This window comes from Dipodomys merriami, unplaced genomic scaffold (assembly GCF_024711535.1).
Source record: "Dipodomys merriami isolate MVZ:Mamm:240054 unplaced genomic scaffold, mDipMer1.0.p SCAF_98, whole genome shotgun sequence".
NCBI lineage: Eukaryota > Metazoa > Chordata > Mammalia > Rodentia > Heteromyidae > Dipodomys > Dipodomys merriami.
The window spans coordinates 724,999-746,675 of record NW_027206601.1 but is presented as its reverse complement, the minus strand read 5'-3'; the positions used below and the strand labels follow the sequence as shown (position 1 = coordinate 746,675).

Below are 21,677 nucleotides of genomic sequence, written 5' to 3'. Positions count from 1 at the left end.
AAGGCTCAGTACTCTGGGCTGGCTCCAGGTACTGTCTGGAACGTGCATGGGTAGACAATGTGCCATGAGTAGTTATCAGTAGTCATTGGTCTCTAGTTCCAATACGTGGGGCATCCTTACCCCCTATAGTGGTTGTGTCCCATGAAAATCACAGAGCGAAGCCTTAACCTTTTACTTATATCTACAGATAGGACCTTTGAAAAGGTAAGATTGAATTAGTTATGAAAGGGAAGGCCCTGGTTCAGTAGGACGCGTAGTCCTATAAGAAGAGAGATGTTGGAATGGGTGCTTAGAAAGAAGATTGTGTAAAGACATAGGAAAAATGTCTGTGAGCTAAGGAGAGAGGCTTCAGTGAACCCAGTCTGCAGCCTTCTCGCCCTTGGATTTCCAGCCTCCAGGCCAGTAAGATGATAAGCATCTGCCAGTGAAGCCAGCCAGGCTGTGGTGCTGTAAGAGCAGCCCTTGCCCACACACATGATAACTACCTACCCCTCTCCTCCACAGTGGTCTCTCTTTCCATCAGAGGCCCTCACTTCCCAGGACCAGCAGCAGTGCACATCCTGTAGCCATGGTGACAGTGAAGAGCAGCAGCAGCACCTTCCTTGCTGCCTTTCCTGCTCTTGTCCTCAGTGGAAAAATCAAATATTCCTTGTCTCTCATGTTTCCTAAGACTCCCAGGCAATGAACTCACACCCCCCCCCACACACACACACCATCATCTGGAAGGCTTTGTTTAATGCAACATACAACAAAAATAAAAATAAAACCCTCAGCAGATGTAGTAGAACCCAGTGTGTGGCAGGGAGTGGAGTCTGACAGTACAATGATGTGAACAAGCGCCCTGCCTGCCAGTCAGTAGGTGCCAAAGCTCACCCGATCAACCAAGACCCCAGCGAGATCTATGGCAGGACAAGTCATCGTTTGTTTCTTTGGACAACAAATGTCAGTGAAGGCCCAGCATGGGAAGGCCCTGGGCTCACTGAAGGAAACCCAGCAAGGAATAACACCAGCTCTAGGAGGAAGCAACAAGAATCCCATAGTAAATAAATATAGTTAGGGTGTCGGAAGTGAGCACTAGAAAGGAAAATGAAGCAGGCTGTGATGCTGGCCCTCCAATCCCTGCCTTGTACCAGGGAGCCACACTGGGTGTTAGCTAACAAAGAGAAGCTGGAGGAGTGGGGATTCCTGCTCCTGGTCCCCCAGCATCCGAGGAGTTCTGGAAACATCCAAATTCAGGATTTTCTCAAAAATGGATCTTAGTAAGCACAAACTTTGGCTAAACAGACCACTTTTTAAAAATTTTTAATAATTTTAATTTTTCCCATTTTCTCTCCCTCTTTCTTCATTCACAATTATACCTTTTTAAAATCAAGCATCAACAGTGCTCTTCTGTCTAATAATATTTACAATGGACTATTACAGGATCAGACATGGATAAAACATCATTTTTTCAAGAGCTTTCCCAGAGCACATTTAACCAACAACAAAGGATATTCTAATAAATACTTCTTCATCTCTTTTTACTTTTACGTTTTATGATACATAACTAACAAGACTATGTCAAGCAGACATAGGGTTTCACATGTATAGTCCCAGCTGCTACAGAGGTAGAGATTGGGAGGATCCAGGTTCAAGGCCAGCCTAAGCATTCTCCCTCTCCCCTTCTCTCGTAATGAATATTATGTCCCACACTACAGTGAAATGCATGTGGGGAAAACTGAATACCTCTGGAGCCTAAGTTTTTCATGATTCGTTTCACTCCCAGGTGGCGCTCTGAAGCCCTCTATTTATGGAAGTTCTTAAAAGATGCACATTAAACACAGGATAATTGTCAGCACAGGGTAAACAAGTGGGGGTGAGCCTGGCCAAGTGGGATTGAGGCTCTATGTGGAATGCACAAATGAGAAGATGCTCAAAATAAAATTGGAAGGAAACTGTTGGCTTGGAGCTTCCTAGCAGCCAAAGCAAATAGGCATAAGGTCAGTTATAAAAGGCATCATCAGGAATAGCCTGCTGAGTCTCATATGACTCACCTGATTTCAGAGAAGAGTCTTGGATGACTAGGTGTGGGATTCTCTGTCCTGTCACACACCCACTCTTCTCCTCATATTCCTCCTGGAGACCACTTCTGGACTCCAGCGGAAAGGACTCCAGCCTGGTCAATCAGACCATTCTCTCTGATCACAGCTGGATCCAGCACCAGGTGACCCAATCAACATCAAGGAGAATGAAAAGAAATGTGGACTCCAAAGCAGATTAACATGAGTGCTAGGGGAACTGCAATGGAGAGAATGCAGGATCTACACAGCTGTAGCCATATTGTTTCTGGCGAAGGCCGTATGAACCGGCCCGGGCAGAGAATATGAAGCCAAGGGGAGAGATGGGGCAGCAAGGACAGGCTGGCCCTGATCTAGTCCTGACCAGACAAAGCAAAAGAACAGGATAATTTGTGAGGTGGATGACCCTCTACCATTTCTTCTTCCTCCTCCTCCTCCTCCACTTCCTCCTCCTCCTCTTTTTCTTTTTCTTCTTCTTCCTCTGCTTCTCCTCCTCCTCCTTCTCCTCTTCCTACTCCTCCCTCCTTTGCCTACTCCTTCTCCTCTTCCTCTTCTCCCTCCTTCTCCTCCTCCATTATTACTATTATTATTATTACTTCCCCCCATCTTTAAGTTCATTTATGAGTTTTCCCCCAGTAGACCTTGGAAGACCATGAGGGAGACTGCATTATAGTCTACATCAAATTACCACCCACATGGTGTAAGCAGATCCTAATCCATTATCATGTGGAAGGAACAGATTCTCAGCCCTGGGAGGGAGTAACAACTGCATGACCTGCTGTCACCAATGGGCTGTCAGAAGTTGGGACAAGGGGTGGGGGGCGGTCTCACACCTGCAATCCTAGTACTCCAGAGGCTGAGATCCGACATGGTTCAAAGCCAGATCAAGCAGAAAAAGTCCACAAGACTCTTATCTCCAATTTACCACACCAGAAAACCAGAAGTAGACCTGTGGCTCAAATGGTAGAGCACTAACCTGGAGTGAAAGAGCTCAGTGACAACAACCAGGCCCTGAGTTCAAGCCCAACAAGCAACAATACAAACAAAGATGGGGCAGGATTGATGAACTTTCAAAGACAGGGTCACCACCATTTGTCACCACGCTCTGGTACTTCCTTTTCTCTGTTTTGAAAACAAAGTGTCCTAGAGAGACCCTTAGTCCCTGACTTCAGGAGGAGGAAGGATGGACAGAACCACATGGAGCAGAGTGGCCATTACCATGGCCCTGCAGGATAGAGGTGGACATTGGTTGGAAGGGATCTTTGGTGAATGATGGCACTGATTGGCCTGATTCATTGACCAATGATAGCTGACAATGCAGAGCCCTTCTGTGAGGGTGGTTGGGCCCAGACCCTCACTGGAAGCGGATCTCCTGAGTCCTGCCCTCCCCTCCCCCCCCACCCAGGGCAGTGGGGTTTCCTGAGTGCCTTTCCCAGAAAGGGGTCTCCTGAGTGCACCTCTCAGCCACTGGAAAGCAAGGCCGCCCCAGCTCTGTCTTGGATGCCTCTTCTGTCTTGGCACAAGCAGATTTCAGAGCGGACTTCACTGGCAACATCAGCCGCTGACACTTTCCAGAAACGGGTCGTAAAAAATAAATGGCTAAAACTTGTCAAAGCTCTTCCCTCACTCTTTCCAGCTGCATGTTTTTATCACATGACACCAAGTTCTACCATCTTCAAATGGGTAGTGAGTCAAGAAAATACCTATCACCGCTGGCTGCGGACAGACACTGCCCTCTGAGGAGCAGAAGGAGCCCGAGAAAGAAGCAAAGCCCACCCTGAAAACCTTCGGGGAAAGAAAGGTGAAAGGAAACTTTTTAGGACTCTTGCAGGTAGGGAGCATGTCTGGACAAGCGACAAGTGTTTTATAGAGCCAAGCAAATGCACTGAACCCACTTTGGTTCATTAGCACAAATAGGGTCATGAATAAAAAGCAGAGCAAACAACATGGTTCTGAAAGGGGAACAAAACTCTAGGAAGACATGTGGGTCATCTTGTTTTCAGTATGCCACAGTGGTGAGCCCGGATCACCACTGAACACATGCAGCCTGCAGTCTCAAGAGCTTCCTGGGAGGCGAGGGGCTAAGTGCCACCTGAGTCGTTTTGTTGTTTGTTTTTGGTGTGTGTGTGTGTGTGTGTGTGTGTGTGTGTGTGTGTGTGTGTGTGTGTGTGTGTGTGTGTGTGTGTTACATTTTTCTGGCAAAGAGGAAGAATAATCACTATAGGGCTGGTAGGTTTGACAGGTATCTGCTACTGTATACAGCCCACTGCTCAGGTGATAATTCTTAAGCACCAGGAAGAGTCCAGAGCTCGGCCTGCTCTGGTGGGAGCCATTCCCTCTCCTCTGGGGTGACCCTTTGGTCCCCCATAGATTCCTTCCAGGACCTCTGCATTGCTCGATGGCACGCCATCCCAGTTTTCCTGCAAACTCCTACCAGTAATCCTAGTCTGTCCTAGCAGGCCTGGAGTATTTTCACCAGCAAGCCAGCTTCCTGTCCTCCCTTCCCACCTCTGGTGGCTCCATTCCCAGCACTGATCTCCTGAGGCCCTGAGGCCCTGTTACGGTCACCCTCAGATGCAGACATGCTCCTTGCTGGCTGGTATCTGAGCTGGCCTTCCCTCCTCATGGGCACCCAGATTTCTGGGACCCAAACTAATGCTTCCTGTTCTGAGCACAACCATTTCTACTCGTGGTCCTACCCCACCCCAGGACCCAGCCATCTTCTCTCCATAGACCAAAGACTCTTGACCACACCCAGCAGGTCCTCCATGGACCAAAGACTCCTGGCCATGCCCAGCATGTCTTGGTCATACAATGAGCTCACCATTGCTGCTGCCTTCCTGGAACACAGCCCATGAACGCTGAGAGGAGACTAGAGATCACTGCATGTGGATCCAGCACTGGGGACAGCTCAGTCTCACCTGTATCCCACAGTAAGGCTGTGAAGCCACCTGGAAGGCCACTCCATTAGGTGAATGTGGAGGCTCTTGGCCAGAAGGCACAATGGGAGAGGCTAACCAGAGGGGCCTAGGTGTTACCTGGGCAGCACCTAAGAGTCTCTAGGAAGAGCATGGGGGTAAAAGGACTCTGGGAAATGAACCTGCAGACAGCTGCACAGCTCATGGTTAAATTCTGCATAGACCAGGTAAAGTGGTTCTTAAGCTCAATCTGATGAAAAGCCAGATTCATGTGTGTACTTTTAGGAGGCTGACAATGGGAGAATCAAGATTTGAGGTTACCTCAGGCAGAGAGGTTTACGAGAGGCTTCCTCCCCTCTTGTCCTAGCCCAAGCTGGGAGTTGTGGCACACCCCTGTCATACTAAACTAAGAGGGAGGCTGAGATACAGAGGATCACAGTTCCAGGACAGCGTGACAAAAAAAGTCTGTGAGATTCACCAGAGGAAAGCTGAGCATGGTAGTACACACCCCTCATCCCAGCCAAGATGACAGGCCTAAACAGATTGTGGTCTAGGAATAATACACTTGAAAAGGAAACAAATCTCTATCTCAGTAATAACCAGTACAAATCAGGAATAGAAGTGTGGCTCGGTGGAAGAGCACCTGCCTAGCAAACAGGAGGTCTTGAGTTCAAACCCTAGGACTGACAAAATAAATAAATTCAACCTCACATACACCAAGTTCTCATCTCACCGGCATTCAGGAGATTCATTCTACATGGTGGAGATTCTCTTCCCTCATGCCAAGCAGTGGTGTCAGGCGCTTCTGATGGTCTAGGACACCTGAGAAGAGCTTCCGCTCCCTGCTCACAGGTACTCTGTGCTGAATCTAGCTCCTAGGCCATGGCCTCGAATGCTGCCGAGCATAGATGCTGCAGGCCAAGGGCCTGTGTTCAGCTCCAGCACCTTTCACAACTCAGAGAGGCAGGGGAGAGTGCCAGTTGTCCACCAGCAAGGCTGCATCAGCACCTCACACTCCTCTAAGACATGTCTCACATCTTCTAACTCAGACATCCCCTCCCAACATCTGGGACCCTTGAATGTCATCACTCTAAAGAGGGTACACTCTGAAAGACAAGTCAGCAAAGGAGTGTTATACTGTGAAGTGTGTGTGTGTGTGTGTGTGTGTGTATGTGTGTGTGTGTGTGTGTGTGTGTGTGTATGTGTGCGTGCGTGTGTGTGCTAGTCCTGGGGCTTGTACTCTGGGTCTGGTCCTTGAACTTCTTTTGCTCAAGGCTAGCACTCTACCACTTGACTCACAGACCACTTCTGGATTTGTCTGTTTATGTGGTACTGAGGAATTGAACCCTGGGCTTCATGCATGCTAGGCAAACACTTTTATCACTGAGCCACATTCCTAGCCCCAATGGACTTCTTTTTTTCAAGGCTAGCACTCTACCACGGGAACCACACCACCACTTCCGGCTTTTTCAGAGGAGTGTTTTGGAGATAAGAGTCTCACAGACTTTCCTGCCCTGGCTGTCTTTGAACCATGATCCTCAGATCTCAGCTTCCCGAGTAGCTAGGATTATAGGTGTGAGCCATCAGGGCTGGGCTAACTGTGAAAATTTCTCCTTTCTGTTCCTCAGTCCAAAGTGCCCTGAGCACAGAGCACCAATGTTGCATCGTGGCCTCAGAGGAGAAAACACATCTGTGGCAAAGAAAGCAAGGTAGCAGCAGGCTAAAGCTCCCTAGCCTGCACTGTCTTCTACTTGTGACCACAAGGAGGCGGACTAGAGCCACCACACAGAACATGGTCCAACTCCCCTTCTGATAAACTAAGCACCTCACCCATGCAAAAGAGTATGAGCAGTGCGCATTGCTTGTAAATACTTGCAATAAAATCATTAAGTCCATCAGCATGACTTATTGGGAGGGTAGTTGTAGTAAAGTGAGTTCATTTCTTGCAAAGATTTCTCTTCCGTGTACTTTAAATTCACACTACTAAGCAGGAATTGCTTTTCTCACCCCTCCTCTGCAGAGCTCAGACCAGCACCCAGCAAGGGCTCGCTCTCCCCCTACTGGTCATATTTGGAGTCCTAGGTGGACAGGGCTGAGGCGAGGCAGCAGGCAGATCTCTCATTCATTCATCCATTCAGATCTCAGGGTGCAGATGAACCTCAGGGTGCAAATGCACAGGGCAGGCTCCAATACAGGAGTCCTGTGGAAATCAATTAGCTAAGCTCATGGTGGGCCTTCAAAGTGCTAACAAAGGGGACACTGTGCTCTGACCATGTTATATCTGTTTTCCTTTTGTTCTAACATATCATGGCAATAATGGACAGATACCTGCTAGGGGTCTGCAAATCTTTTCGAGGATAGACCAAACAGAAAAGATCCTTAGATACTGGATGGGGCAGATTGAGCTGACGTTGACCCCAGGAAACCACAGGGAATTAACTATCATAGCTCCAGGAATATACATGGGTTTTGTCGTCTTTTTGTGCTGGTATTGGAGCCTAAACTCAGGGCCTAGGCATTAGCACTCTGCCATTTCAGCCACACCTCTAATTCCAGCCTTTTGGTCATTAATTGGAGATAAGGGTCTCATGGACTGTTGTCTGTGCTGGCTTTGAACCTCAATCCTCAGATCTCAGTCTCCTGAGTAGTTTAGGATTATAGGCATGAGCCCCTGGTACCTGGTGGTATTCTCTTAAAGTTAAATGTGATTTCAAGCTCACCATCTTCCGATCCATGTTAGGCTCAAACTCTGTCCACTGTTCCTTCTGCTGCACCCCTGTCTGAGGCACACAAAGGGACACAGGGGTCCCCAGCTTCCCCCAGTGAGCAGCACGGCCAATCACTGAGGAGCAGACCTTGAACATTGATCGGGATCCATCACTTGTCACTGAGCCTGTTACACTTAGACAGTGATAAGGCAGACTCTTGACAGACATGCACAAGCACGGGCATGCCCCCCCCTCCCCATAGAGCAAGTCCACCAACTCTGCATCCCCAGCCCTCATTGGTAGAGAGGGGAGGAGAAAGACGAACCCTGGGGCCAGCTTGCAGTGAATTCTTATCATTTTGTGTGGCTTCAGGGATTGACTTTGAATCTAGGTTTAACTTGCTTATGCCACAAACAAGGTGTTTACTCTGAACAGTTTTGTTTTTCTTTTATTTTTATTGTGTGTGTGTGTACACATGCATGTTTGAGAGAGAGAGAGAGAGAGAGAGAGAGAGAGAGAGAGAGAGAGAGAGAGAGAGCACCTGTGCTGGTACTGAGGGCTTGAACTCAGGGCCTGGGCACTGTCCCTGAGCTTTCCCGCACAAGGATAGTGCTTTACCATTCAATCCACAGCTTCAAGCTTTTTGGTGTTCAACTGGAGATAAGAGTCTCATGGACTTCTCTGCCCAGGCTGGCTTTGAGCTGTGATCCTCAGATCTCTTCCTCCTGAGTAGCTGGGATTTCAGACATGAGCCACTGGTGCAAGGCAATGCCGCATTAACTCCCCACCACCTGCATATTCTTCCGCATGTTCATTCTGGACATCTCTGATTTATTCAGCCACCTCCTAGTAGCCCTGTGGGACAGTTCTAGCCTCCCAGAGTCACTCCATACAACCCCCCCTCCCCAAGAGCCATGCTACAGCAGCCCAGAGACTGCCCTGGCACACAGCATGACTCCCTTTGATTTCAACCCATCAGTCACAACTCCCCTTGGAAAACCTGCTTGGACAACACACAACAAAGGTCTGACCCTCAGGTCCTTCTCTGTCTTGCTCTCTGGGGGAGGTGAGTGTCCTGGACTGCTCTTCTTCTCCTTGGCCCTAACCAGGCCTGCTTTCCCTTCCTCTCCATCCGTAAGGAAGACATAGCTTCTGTCACCTGACCTTACTTCTCTCCTGGTCTGGGATCTCAAAGAGCAACCATCTTGGAAAGAATAAACCACCACACAGCTGAATAAGCAAGAGCCAGAGGTGTCCGTGTTCAAGGGACACCTGGTGGCAGGCACGTCAGCGCTGGGTGGGTGATCTGCCAAGATAAAGAGGGATGTGGATAAATGAGTATTTGTGAAGATGTCTGTTGTAGGAAGCTGTGTGAACCACTAGGGGGCAGGCGCACCTCACTGCACTCTCAGCCACCACCTCTGCCAATGGCATTGCCCACCCAAGTTCAGCTGGGGGTCTTGCTGTCAAAATCCTCCCCTGCAGAGGGAGGGCACCATTTGGCAGGAAATGGGATGGGAGGAGATGTGGGTGCACAGCTGTTGCTGCACTTTAGCCAAGGGGTAGGACCTGCTATCTAGTGGGTTCTATGTTCTTGAAGTTGATCATTGCTGACCAGATGTCTTGAGACAAAGAAATTAAACCCAAGTACCAGAAGGCTGAGATCCGAGGATGGTGACTCGAAACCAGCGCAGACAAAAGAAAAAGAAAAAGAAAAAGAAAGCCCGCAAGACTCCTAGCTCCAATTAGCCAACAACAAAAAATGCCAGATGTAGAGATGGGCTCAAGTGGTAGAACACCAGCCTTGAGCAGAAAAAGGCAAATGAATTTACAAGACCTTGAGTTCAAGCCCCAGTGCACACACACACACACACACACACACGCACACGCACATACGCACACACCACAACAGTATGGGGGGGGATATATAAAATAATTGGTTTTTTCCCATGTCTGCCCCCCCCCACTACCCTTTTCTAGCCCCACCCTTTACGGCCTGTGCAGAGGTAAGATGAGTCATGGCTAGACAGCTCTGGAGAAGCATGCCAGCGGCGTGGGCACAGTAGACTTCTCTCCTCAGAGAGAACTCGCCACCTACAATTGCTCCCATCCAAGCAGCCAAGGTCACCCAGCCTTCACTATGGGAGCAGCCACGGTGGCTGTAAAAAGTTAATCATTGAGCCAGATTCTGTCTCACAGGGTGCGGTTGTTTGCAGTTTTATCTGCCTGAGATAAACAGGTAACCACGCTGATTTGCACTGTGGGACCCTAAGAAGAGGGAAAATGTTCCTGGCCAGGCTGGAGATCCCAGGGCCCCTCAGCACGGGTAGTGCAGGCACATGTACTGCACTAATACCATAGCATACGCCCTGCATTTGGAGAAAAGACCCTCTACTAAAGATTTAATATGGCCTATGAAGCTAGGTAAGAGGTGCTTTCCAGTATCTGCCCTGTGCTAAGCCCCACCTATAGGGCCTTTCTTTTTCTTTTTTTTTCCTTTCCTTCCTTCCTTCCTTCCTCCCTTCTTTTTTCTTTCTTTCCATCTGTCTCTCCTCTTTTTCCAACATGGTAACACTTGATCAACAGGTACCAATCACTTGCCTGCAAGAACCTTGACCCTGACCTTCCATGACAATCTTGAGGGCATTTCCAGCGAGAAGTCTTTAAGAATAAAATAAGGGCTGGGAAGGTGGCTCAGTGGTAGAGCGCTTGCCTTGCATGCATGAGGCCTTGGGTTCGATTCCTCAGCACCACATAAGCAAAAAGAAAAAAGCCGGAAGTGGCGCTGTGGCTCAAGTGGTAGAACGCTAGCCTTGAGCTGAAGAGCTGAGGGACAGCGCCCAGGCCCAGAGTTCAGGCCCCACGACCGGAACCCCCCCCCCAAAAAAAAGAATAAAATAAAGCCAAACTAACTTTTCTTTTAATAAATAAGCTGAGTAACTAGACACAAGTACACACATAAGAGCTAATTTTCAGTCAACACACTCCAAGAAAGAGAATAGCACCAATGTCTCCCTGGCCCCTTAAACCTGGTCCCCTTTCCAAGATCATCCTGCCTTTCTTCCCCAAAGACCACCAGTCTGCCTGGCTGAGATATTTATATTGTGAACTTAAATAGTAAGCCCTATTTAGCATATGATTTTTCCCCCAGTTCTTGTGTTACTGTCTAATCTTCATCCATCTTGTTGCACAGACCTTGCCTGACAGTACCTCAGCTGGCAGGTCTCAGTAACTCCTGATCAAACGCTGGGTATTTGAGCCTCCTTCACTAGGTTTCTGCAAGTGCTTACAAATAGGCCATCCATTCCTCAGCCCTTGAAAAATGTAGGGTCCTTTACTTCCTTTGTAGGTTGGCCTTTGTAGTTTGACAGAAACTCATTGCCATTCAAATCAGTGGTCACACATGCAGCCACTGTTTCTCTGTAGACAAGTTTATGGGTATTTCTCTGCCTTTGTCAGAAGTTTTATCATAGTTTGTTGGTTTGGTTTAGTTTACTCAGCTTCTTGAACCTATAGATCTGTCATTTGCCAAAACTTGCTTCTATTGTGTTTGTTATGGTACTGGGGATTGAACCTAGGGACTCATGTTTGCTAGAATGGTCCTCTACTACTTGAGCTACGCCTCCAGCTCAAGTAGATGGTGTTAAGGAAATGGAATCTCTCTGGCTTTCCTGCTCAAAGCAACTTTGAACTATTCTCCTCTTGCTCTTGAACTATGAAATTGATTCCCCCCACCCCCATTTTCAGATTGAGTGGATTTTATTGGTGTGTCACTAATCGAATCTTCTCTCACCACCATTCTATGCTGCTGCTGAACACATCTAAGAAGTGCTTTGTTATTATACTTTTTATTTCTGCAATTCGGTCTGGTACTTCTTCATTGTTTTTTGTCTTTTTATAATTTAAAAATCCTCTCAACAGAATTTATATTGGGTTGTGGAAGCATTTTTGTATTTAAAAATCCTAGCTGGGTATTGGTAGTTCATGCCTATAAGCCTACTCAGGAGGCTGAGATCTGAGGATCATGGTTCAAAGCCAGATGGAACAGAAAAGTTTCTGAGACTTTTATCTCCAATTCCCCACCAGAAAACCGGAAGTGGTGCTGGGGCTCCATGTGGTAGAGTGCTGGCTTTGAGTGTAAAAGCTCAGGGATAGCTCTCAGGCCCTGAGTTCAAGCCCCATGACTAATGTTCTTCCCCCCACTCCACCCCCCCCCAAATTCCAGCATCTGATTTATTTCTATCAATATCAAGGTGTTGATTACAATGCTGACATCAGCCATCTTGCACTCATGTTAAATGTAATTTTCTCAGAATCCTAAATGGTGGGTCCTACCTTTTTGGTACCAGATCTGGGTATTGTGTCTGAGAACCTACGACTCCCTCTTAAAGCAGCCAGCAAGAGCCCTGCCCAGCAAAGTCCAGCTCCCATCCACTGGGTCATTGACCATCAGTCTCCTGGGGAGCTAAGGCCAGTCACGAGCATGCGAGTGTCCTATGATGCCAGCATTGAAGCTAATGGATTGTTCCTGGACATCACCTCCATCTGACCAGCACTACATCAGTGCCCTCCAGACCTCACCGAGATCATGGCCAAGACTCAGGTGGTGGCCAGCTTAAGGGGGTGGGGGTCCACTGGTACCCTCCTGCTGGACAACACTGCATCTGCCATTGTCGGCATCATAATGCTGTGAGCATCACCATGACCTGGTGGCCCATGTTTCTAGAGTGGAGATGGAAGTGAGAGGCTAAGCTCACAGTGGAACTGGGGTCTCCAGGGCCAACAGTGCAAAGGGAACACTGACCACCGAGACAAGCAGCTAACTGAAATCTTGATTACTGGTCGTAATTGGCCTGGGCTCCACATGTCACTTCTTTCCAGACTGAGAGCTGAGGGGATGAGTTAGTGGATAGACTTGTGCCCTGCTACCTGACTCGGGAGGGAGGAGACAGCCCGATCGGGCAGAGGGCCAGCAGGACCGGCAAAGCCCTCCACAGACAGCAGGGAAGGACCCTGCAGGAGGAAGGTCTCCAGTATCTGCTTAAGGCTAAATTCACTGAACTTTCAGTATTCTGAGCCGAGGCCAACACCATCAGGGGATGTCCTGTCACAAAGTCATCCTCCTCCAGCCAGGGGAGGGAGTGGGTAGTTATAGAGCATCAGAAATGTATCATAGCCAGGCACCAGTGGCTCAGGCCTGTAATCCTTGCTACTTAGGAGGCCAAGACCTGAGGACTGTGGTTCAAAGCCAACTCTCGCAGGAAACTCTGTGAGACTTTTAATTAACCATCAAATAGACAGAAGTAGAGGTGCAGCTCAAGTGGTAAAGCACTAGCCTTGAGCAAAAGAGGCTCAGAGACAGTGCCCAGGCCTTGAGTTCAAGCCCCAGGTCTGATACACACACACACATTATAGATAAAGATATAGACAGATCTCTCTCTAAATATATATGGAGAGTGTGTGCACGCATATGTATAACATGCACCAGTACTTGAACTGAGTGGGGTCCCTTAGCCACACTTCCACTCCCAGCTTTTTGATGATTAATTGGAGGCAAGAATCCCATGGATTTTTTCCTGCCTAGGCTGGTTTTGATCCATGATCCTCAGATCTCAGCCTCTTGAGTAGCTAGGATTTACAGACATGAGCCACTAGTGCCTGGCTATAATATATTCTTGAGTGCCGAATGTGAATTGATTATCTGAGCACACGTCTTTTAAAAACTAAAACACACACACACACACACACACACACACACACACACACACACACACACACACACACACACACACACACAGAATTAAAAATAAAGCAAAATACAAGTCAGGCACTGGTAGTTCACATATATAACCCTAACTACCCTAGAGGCTGTAATCTGAGGATCAAGGTTCCAAGTCAGCAGTCTGTGAGACTCTTAGCACCAATTGGCCAGCAATAAGCCCAAAAGGGAGCTGAGGCTCAAGTGGTGGAGCCAAGTAAGAGAGCAAGATGCTGAGTCCAAGCCTCAGTACCAGCAGAGAATACAAAAAACAAAACAAAAACAGCCAGGCACACACAGAGAGACATATACAACACATAGTGGGAGTCACACAAATGCCTGTCTCATGAGGCTTAGCAAGGTCATAATTTTTATTATTATACTCTGAATAGAGATGGTATTTAAAGAGCAGAGAAAATGACTATACAAAGGATTTATAGAACAGTCATTTACATACTGGATATATATTCTTTACAATATCAGAAGAGTAAAAATAAACGCTAACAAGTAAGGCAGGTGAGGACACAATACAGGGTCTTGGACACTGAGGGTAATTGTAGTGAACATTTAACATGGCTATCGCTTACCACTGGAGGAATACACGCTTCTTGAGGAGGTTAATAAGGACCCTGGCTAGTACAAGTGTCGGCAGGACATGGTTATTGTGAACTCACTGCACTGACTCCCAGGACAGTGTTTAAGCCGGACTAGAGCTCCAGGGGCAAAATGCCCAAGCAAAGGTCCTGGGCACACAAACGGGGAAGTCTGAGACTTGTTCCATCTAACACAGTCACCCGAGGAGTGGAAAACCTGCCATACCATGGGAAGGAAGGTAGCTTCCCATGGATCATCAGAGGGAGCTGTGTGTGCTCAAAGGGAATTCCTAGATGGCCTTGATCACCTTTACCTTTGAATCAAACTCACACCTGGCCAGTCTGGTGGCTTTCCACAGTGAGGGTTGCTTCTTGAGTGCACTCTACAAAGGCCTTCCTAGAGGCCTTGGTGTCTGAACACAGCTGCACACCCCTCCTGCTCTCACCATTACCAGGCCCCGTCTATTCAAGAGGGATATGGGACGGGGCCTGGGGTCTTGGGTCCCCCTTGGGTAGAAACCATCAGTGGGCAGACTCAGCTTCCCTTGTCAGGTTGTCTGCAGTGGAAGAAAAACTGAAATGCTAGGAGCCTCAGGGAAACATATCAGGGCCTTCCAGAGAATGCCAAAACATTCTCTAATAGCCACAAGGTGGTCTGTGAAGACCAAGGCAAACATTTGGCACAGAAAGGAGGCACTTGGCTTTTGGTGCATCAAATAGGAGCTAAAAAGTGGAGTAATCCTCCAGTTCACAAACACCCTCACACTCACACACACTCGCTCACTCGTTCGCTCACACACACACACACATTCACACACACACACACCATCCTCATGATTCGATTGCTTCCAGCTCTGCCTGAAGCTGTACCTTCCTCTGCCCATCACTGAAAACCTACTGAGCCCACTCCCCCAAGCCCATCTTGGTAACCTGTGTGCCTGTGGCCTTCCAAACACTAGGAAGAACAGGAATTTCAGAATGGGTCATAATGGGGGTGGGAGGCAACTGAAGCTCCCACAAACCACAATGGGTTGTGCGGGAAGGAGCCTGCAGCTTTGTCTCCACACGGCCTGGCTCCGTCTCTCAATACTGGTAAGTCCCAGGCTCACCGCAGCTCCCAAACCCATGTCAGCTGCAGGTGAGCAAGATGGCTACTGGAAAATGCACTTGAGCATGATCTGTCACTGTCACACCCAATTCCATGGCCAGGATGACACAGAGAAGTGTCACTGATCAGAGCCTATAAGACTGGGATTCCTGTTCTCATTTTTTTTTTTTTTTTTTTTTTGATGGGTCGTGGGGCTTGAACTCTGGGCACTGTCCCTCAGCTCTTCAGCTCAAGGCGACCACTCTACCACTTGAGCCACAGCGCCACTTTCAGCTTTCTGGTGGTTTATTGGAGTTAAGAGTCTCATGGACTTTCCTTGCCAAGGCTGGCTTTGAACCATGATCTTCAGATCAGCCTCCTGAGTAGCTAGAATAATAGACGTGAGTCATCAATGCCCGGCTGGAATTCCTGCTCTTTTCCCCCGAGTGTCATGTGACACAGGGAAGCTGCAGGTGCCACCCGAAGCAGCAAGGGGGCACCCCACAAAGGTCATTCAGGCCTACACAGGACTCCAGCCAGGACCACAGTGGGTGAGAGGCTCACCCCAGCATTCCCAGAACTCAAGGCAAGCAGCCTGGAAAAGGCATGTCCATATACAAAGCACAGGTTGGGCTTCCGAAAGCAAAGCTGCCTGTTTGGAGTACCGCAGGTGGGGGACTCTAAAGTCACCCCCATACCACTGCTTGTCTTCTAGAGGTCAGGGGTCGGGGGCCCATGAGGGGACAAACATCTTGAACACTGCAGCTGCCGTCAAACAATGGCAAACTGTATAAATAATTTGGCATTAAGTAAAATATAAATTATATAGAAATGGCATTTTTGCTTCCCTCTTCTCCCTTCTCCTCCAGGTCCTTCCGGGTTCTCTCCAGTCCAGCGCTCCATCTATGCACAGAGCCAGAGTCTCCCCACGAGCGGTAGGTAGGTCTCTTGACTCTGCACACTCTTCCATGCCTGGGATCCAGCCGCCCTCATCCTCGTAGCCCACAGTGCTATCCCCTAGTCCACGGCCCCTCCGTTTCTGGAAGGGTCTGACCTGCTCGCACCTTCTTCAAACATGCGTCCCTTTCTCAGTTTCATCCGCATCTCAGTGGTGGGAAGATCACAGGGAAGGAGGGAGGGCATTGATGCACAAGATGGCTCCTGCCCAGTGGGTTCAGTACTCTGCCCTCCCCGAGGCTGGTATGCCAGAACACAGGGTACCTCGCATTCCATGCTCTCTCCTGGCACAGCACTTTCCCCTGGCTTTCTGGCCAGGAACCCCTGGGCCAAGTTCCTTCTACTCCAAAGTGCTTTACAGACAAGTGGCGGATAAGTTCCTCTCAGGAAAAGGTCAACCCCTGCTGACATTGTTGTTTGTGTGGACTGTCAGGATTATTGGGGTGTTACAAAGTGAGGGCCTTGCCTCATCCCACTGTCATTGTGAACATCTCAAGAGGCATCTGGTGGGGGTTCTGGGCTAGGAGGGGCTCTCAGATCTTCTTTGGGGAGCCAATCATGACCTTTGACACGAAATTGACTATGGCGCTGGCTGGCTGCTCCGGGTCGTGTTCTGCAAACAGGTGGCACACGTTGTCTGTGGCACTGCCCTGCTTTCGGGCCACAAATCCAAAGACTCTGCAGGAAGAAAAGTTCAGATCAGAGGAGAAGCTGGAGCTGGGGAGAGCAAACTACATCCCCTGCCCGAAATCAAAACACACACTTATCTTAGTGTACTCCACCCACAGCTTGCCCATGGGGTAGGAACCCAAGTTCCTGGGCAACAGTGGACATGGGGGACTCAGGGTCCCAATGGTGGGGGTCCTACAGGTCTGGGAGATGACACAGAAGTCCCAGCCCACCCAGTCTTGCAGTCCTCACCCATTGGGGCCCCAGGGAAATAGGCCAAGACTTCTCCTCAGGTCTCCTAAGCCTCTCTGACCACATATACCCAGTTTAGGAAGCTGTCCCTAGTTCTTTCTCTAAGAAATTCATTTCTCTAAGAAAACCATCATCTTAATAGGCTTTTAAAAGTCTGAAGTTTAACACAATCAGGATCATTCCCTCCCACACCCACCCCCCCCCCCCCGCCAAAAAAAAAAAAAATGCCAATGATCTCTCTGCTTTTTCTAAGAAAAAAAAAAGGAGTTTCTGTTTCAGCTTAGTTTCCACACCACGGAAGGGTTAGGCCACTGACACCCCAAATTACAAGCCTGAGGCCCAAGGATGTTGGGAACATGGTCCTTTGGAGCTCAGAGGAAGCTACTAGCACTCACCACACTACCGGGGAGTTCTGGGAAGGGATCAAAGGGAATGAGGCCCACAGTGGACAGTGAGGTTATTAAACCTGGGCAGAAGACAGAACTGCAGATAGCTGCAAACTACCCTCCAATGGCAGGGTAGGACAGAGTCCCTTTGTTCCCCCCAAAGGCACATTTCCTTGGAAAGAATCCTCCCAGAAGAATGTCTGAAGAAAACACACCTCAAGCTGTGCTCTTCCTCCCAGCTCTGAGCACCACACCCCACACTCCCACCTGGCTGGAAAGGATGAGCGATCTGTCTTATTACTCACGTCCTGGCCAGTAGGCACAATTAGCTAAATCTATCTATCTATCCTGGGACTTAAACTCAAGGCCTGAGCACTGTCCCTGAGCTCTTTTGCTCAAGGCTCACACTTGAGCCACAGCTCCAGTTTTGACTTTTTAGAAGTTCATTAGAGATAAGAAAGAGTCTTATGGACTTTCCTGCCTGGTCTGCCTTTGCATTGTGATCCTCAGAATTCAGACTCCTGAGTAACTAGGATTACAGGTGGGAGCCACCAGCACCTGACCTGTTTGTATTTTCAAGCAAACCATCTTACTGATCTGACTCTGGTTTTCTTACAAGGAATCTCTTTTGGAAAGCTGGAACTAAATTCAACTTTGGACTATGATTCTAAACAGAGAGAATAAATATGTGAAAAATAAAGGCGGTGACTTACTTGGAGGAAGGACCATCTTTGATCCACCTTGAGAATTAAAGAGAAAAGAGGTTAATTTTTAAGTTAAAAAGGTAAAACAAAGGATCTGTCTCACTTAATTAAAATGTAAATTTCTTACTTCCGGTCTTGTGGGTCCAAAGCACAGAAAATCACGCTGCTCACAGGGTAATGCCTCCGGAAGAAGAGCCTGTGGGGTGCGTGGGAACAGAGGAATGCTCCTGTTACTGGGGTACTAGGAGGGATGGGTGATGTGATGGCTCCCCATCTCCCCATAGGTGAAGATCGGTGGGGGTAGAAACCATTTGATACTTCCCCATTTGTATTTTAGGGAGAAAGGCAAGCTTTGTGCTCGGGAAGAGTCAACAGACCACGTGGCATGTAGGATAGCATCAAGGAGCCCCAAGGGGCTTCAGGGGAGACATGGGCACAGAGGGGCATCCTGGGCCCCCAGACCCGTCCAGCCTCAGTCTCATGGACTATGAAGACAGCATCCTAAACATCCTGCTGCTTTCATAGCATGGTACCCACACGGACACAGGGAGTGGTTGAGACAGCCTCAACTCAGCTCACGAGGCCAGGCCAAACCTGGCGTCTTTCCTTTGCCCTTCTTATTTGTGTTGCTGAATTCCCAGGTTTCCTTTGTGTGTGTGTGTGGGGGGGGGGGGGGGCGCGGGTCTTTTGGTGCAGGTACTGGGGCTTGAAATCAAAGACCTGGGTGTCTCAGCTTTCTTGCTCAAGGATGGTGCTCTTCCACTTTTGAGCCACAGTTCCACTTCCAGTTTGGGTGGTTAGTTGGAAGTAAAGAGTTTCAAGGACTTTCATGGCCAGGCTGGCTTCGAAATGGGAATTCTCAGATTTCAGCCTCACAATCAGGATCATAGGTGCAAGTCACATGCACCCATCCCCAGGTACTTTTGTGTAAATGTGAAAGATGAAGAATTCCAGCACCAGAGAAGGAAGCAACTTGCCCATGTTCACTGCTGGTAAGCATGGAGAGGAAGCACTGAACTCGGAGTCAACTGGCTAAGCCCAAGGCTTGTCTCTGATTCCTGTCTTATTGGATGAAGGAATATGAGCAAAATCTGCCCAAACTTACTTCATCCATTCTAAAATAATGGATGGAAGACTCTGTCTTCAAATTCACCCAGTTTAGGCAAATGAAAACTATCCAGTCAGGGACAGGCCAGGAGCAGGCACTGTTGGGGAAGGAAATGGCAAGGGAAAATCCTGTGCAGAATGCTCTGGTAGGTCTGTGTCCAGTGCATCTGTCTGTCTGTCTTCTAGGGTTCCTGCCACCTCCCTGTGACATGGCTAACAAGCTGCCTTCCTTGTTAATCACACAGGCTAGGACCCTAACTAACACCTGACAGTTATGTCCTGACCTTGGGCCAAAGGCACCATGCACCTCCCAGATAACTGTGGGGGGGTAGGGCAGAGGGGCATGAGCCTGTAACGGTGTATTTTCCACAGCCCTGGGGATCAGTCAATGCCTGCACCAGCATCACCAAAGCAGTAAACAGGGACAATAAAGGCCTATAAGTTCAGCCAAAGGGAACAATTTGTACCCAGGCCCCACTCTCACCTGAAACACTATGAGCATCAACTACTCATAGACACTACATTGAAATTGAGCTACACAACTTAAAGGTGGGGATGGGAAGTAAAAACTGGGAGAGAGGGAGGGAAGGAATGACGCCCAAAAACAAATGTTCTCTTTACATGACTTACATAAATATAACCCCTCTGTGCATCACCTTTATAATAACAATTTTAAAAACAACAACAATGTTAGCCAGGCATGCTGGCTCACATCTGTAATCCTAGCTACTCAGGAAACTGAGATCTGAACATCAAAGCCAGAACAGGCAAATTAAAACCACCACAAAGCCGGGCACTGGCAGCACACCTGTAATCCTAGCTACTCAGGAGGCTGAGATTGGAGGACTGCAGTTCAAACCCAGCTCTGGCAAGGAAAGTCCATGAGACTCATCTCTAATACAGCACCAGAAAACCAGAAGTGGCTCTGTGGCTCAAGTGGTAAAGTGCTCACCTTGGGCTGAAGAGCTGAGGGATAGCTCTCAGGCCCAGAGTTCAAGTCCCACGACCAACCAAAACTAAAAACAAAAACAAAAACTACCACAAGACTCTTTAATGAAGCAGCAAAAGGCCAGAAATGGAGCTGTGGCTCAAGTGGCAGTCTTGAGCAAAAAAGCTAAGCTAGAACACTAGGCCTTGACTTCAAGCCCTAGTACTGGTTCAAAGAGGGAAAAAAAAATAATGATGCTGAAACGGGAAATACCTTTGATCAGTCTCACAGTGTTTCTAAAATAATGACTAAAGTCAGGCACTGGTGGCTCATGCCAGTAATCCTAGCTACTCAGGAGGCTGAGATCTGAGGATTGAGGTTCAAAGGTAGCCCAGGCAGCAAAGTCCGTGAGACTTATCTCCAATTAACCACTAAAAAAGCTGCAAGTAAAGCTGTGGTTCAAGTGGTAGAGCACCAGCCTTGAATGAAAAAGCTAAGGGACAGAACCCAAGCCCTGAGTTCAAGCCACAGTACAGGTTTGCACACACTAAAAAGACTAAAAAGATCTATGCATTTGCATATGACATGGAATATTCAGAACCCCAAATACTTTTTTTTAAAAAAATATGGATTCTTAAGATAAAAACCTTTAAATGTGAACGGCTTACATACAGTTCCTGAGACCTTCCTAGTAACAGGAACAGCCTAGAAGAGGCTGGCCACCAAAGACCTCAAGGGCTGCTAATGACTTACTTAAGACAAACATTCACACAAGAGAAGAGCAAGCAGCAGCTATGGCCCTGCAGAGAGAAGGACCCTCCCACCTCCCACAGGGATCAGGGCCCTCCCCAGCTCCCTCTTAGAACTCACTTCCTCTGATTGTCCGTCAGGGTGATGCCCTGGGTGGACACTTTGAAGTGCACCACCGTGGACACCGGGGCTGGCTCTTGGGCCAAAGTCATGCTCAGGGCCTTCTGGACCGCCTGGTGACCTGTAAGGGATTCCATCTCCACAGAGTTCAAGTACCACACATTGCAGGCTGGAAGACAAGGGGAGAAGCAGGGGCCTGTCAGCCGTGACAGCTGGTATACACGGTGGAGGCAGACAGGCACAGGGTGGCTCATCAACAGCCTGTACAGGTGACCCGGGCTTGGTACATTTCACAGCAGGCATCGCGGGTCCCCAAGTCTGATGACATGCACAATAATGACCAAAGGCATTCACTTCAATGGCAAGGTGGTGAAGGAGCTTTTCGAAGACATTCTCAGGGAGGCAGCATGTGGTAGATTCCAAAGAATTCCCCGCCCCAGGTCCTACGAGGTGACGATGCAGGATGCAGAGACAACACAAGCCAGTCAGAGTAGACAGGTCTATCTGCAGATAGATCTGTCTATCCTTATTTTTGTGCCTAGGGCTTGAACTCAGGGCCTCACTCTCATTTTTTTTTTTTTTTTTGCTTTTCTCAAGGTGGGTGCTCTACCACTTGAGCAATACCTCCACTCCAGTATTTTGCTGGTTAATTGGACTGCCTTCAAATGGAGATTCTCAGATCT

General features: G+C 48.5%; 1 protein-coding gene across 5 annotated transcripts in view; it reads right to left on the bottom strand.

Annotated features, from left to right (window-relative positions):
* Positions 1-13,788: 13,788 nt before the first annotated feature.
* The window catches only part of Tns3 (tensin 3), a 235,025-nt gene continuing 227,136 nt past the window's right edge, over positions 13,789-21,677 (bottom strand). For all 5 annotated transcript variants that reach the window (XM_070014524.1, XM_070014526.1, XM_070014523.1 and 2 more), the window contains 4 exons: positions 20,995-21,163; positions 18,217-18,285; positions 18,099-18,125; positions 13,789-16,756 (listed from right to left, as the gene is read on the bottom strand). In XM_070014524.1, coding sequence (XP_069870625.1) covers positions 16,612-16,756; positions 18,099-18,125; positions 18,217-18,285; positions 20,995-21,163 — 410 coding nt within the window. In that variant the 3' untranslated portion in view covers positions 13,789-16,611. The remainder of the gene's footprint in view (positions 16,757-18,098; positions 18,126-18,216; positions 18,286-20,994; positions 21,164-21,677) is intronic.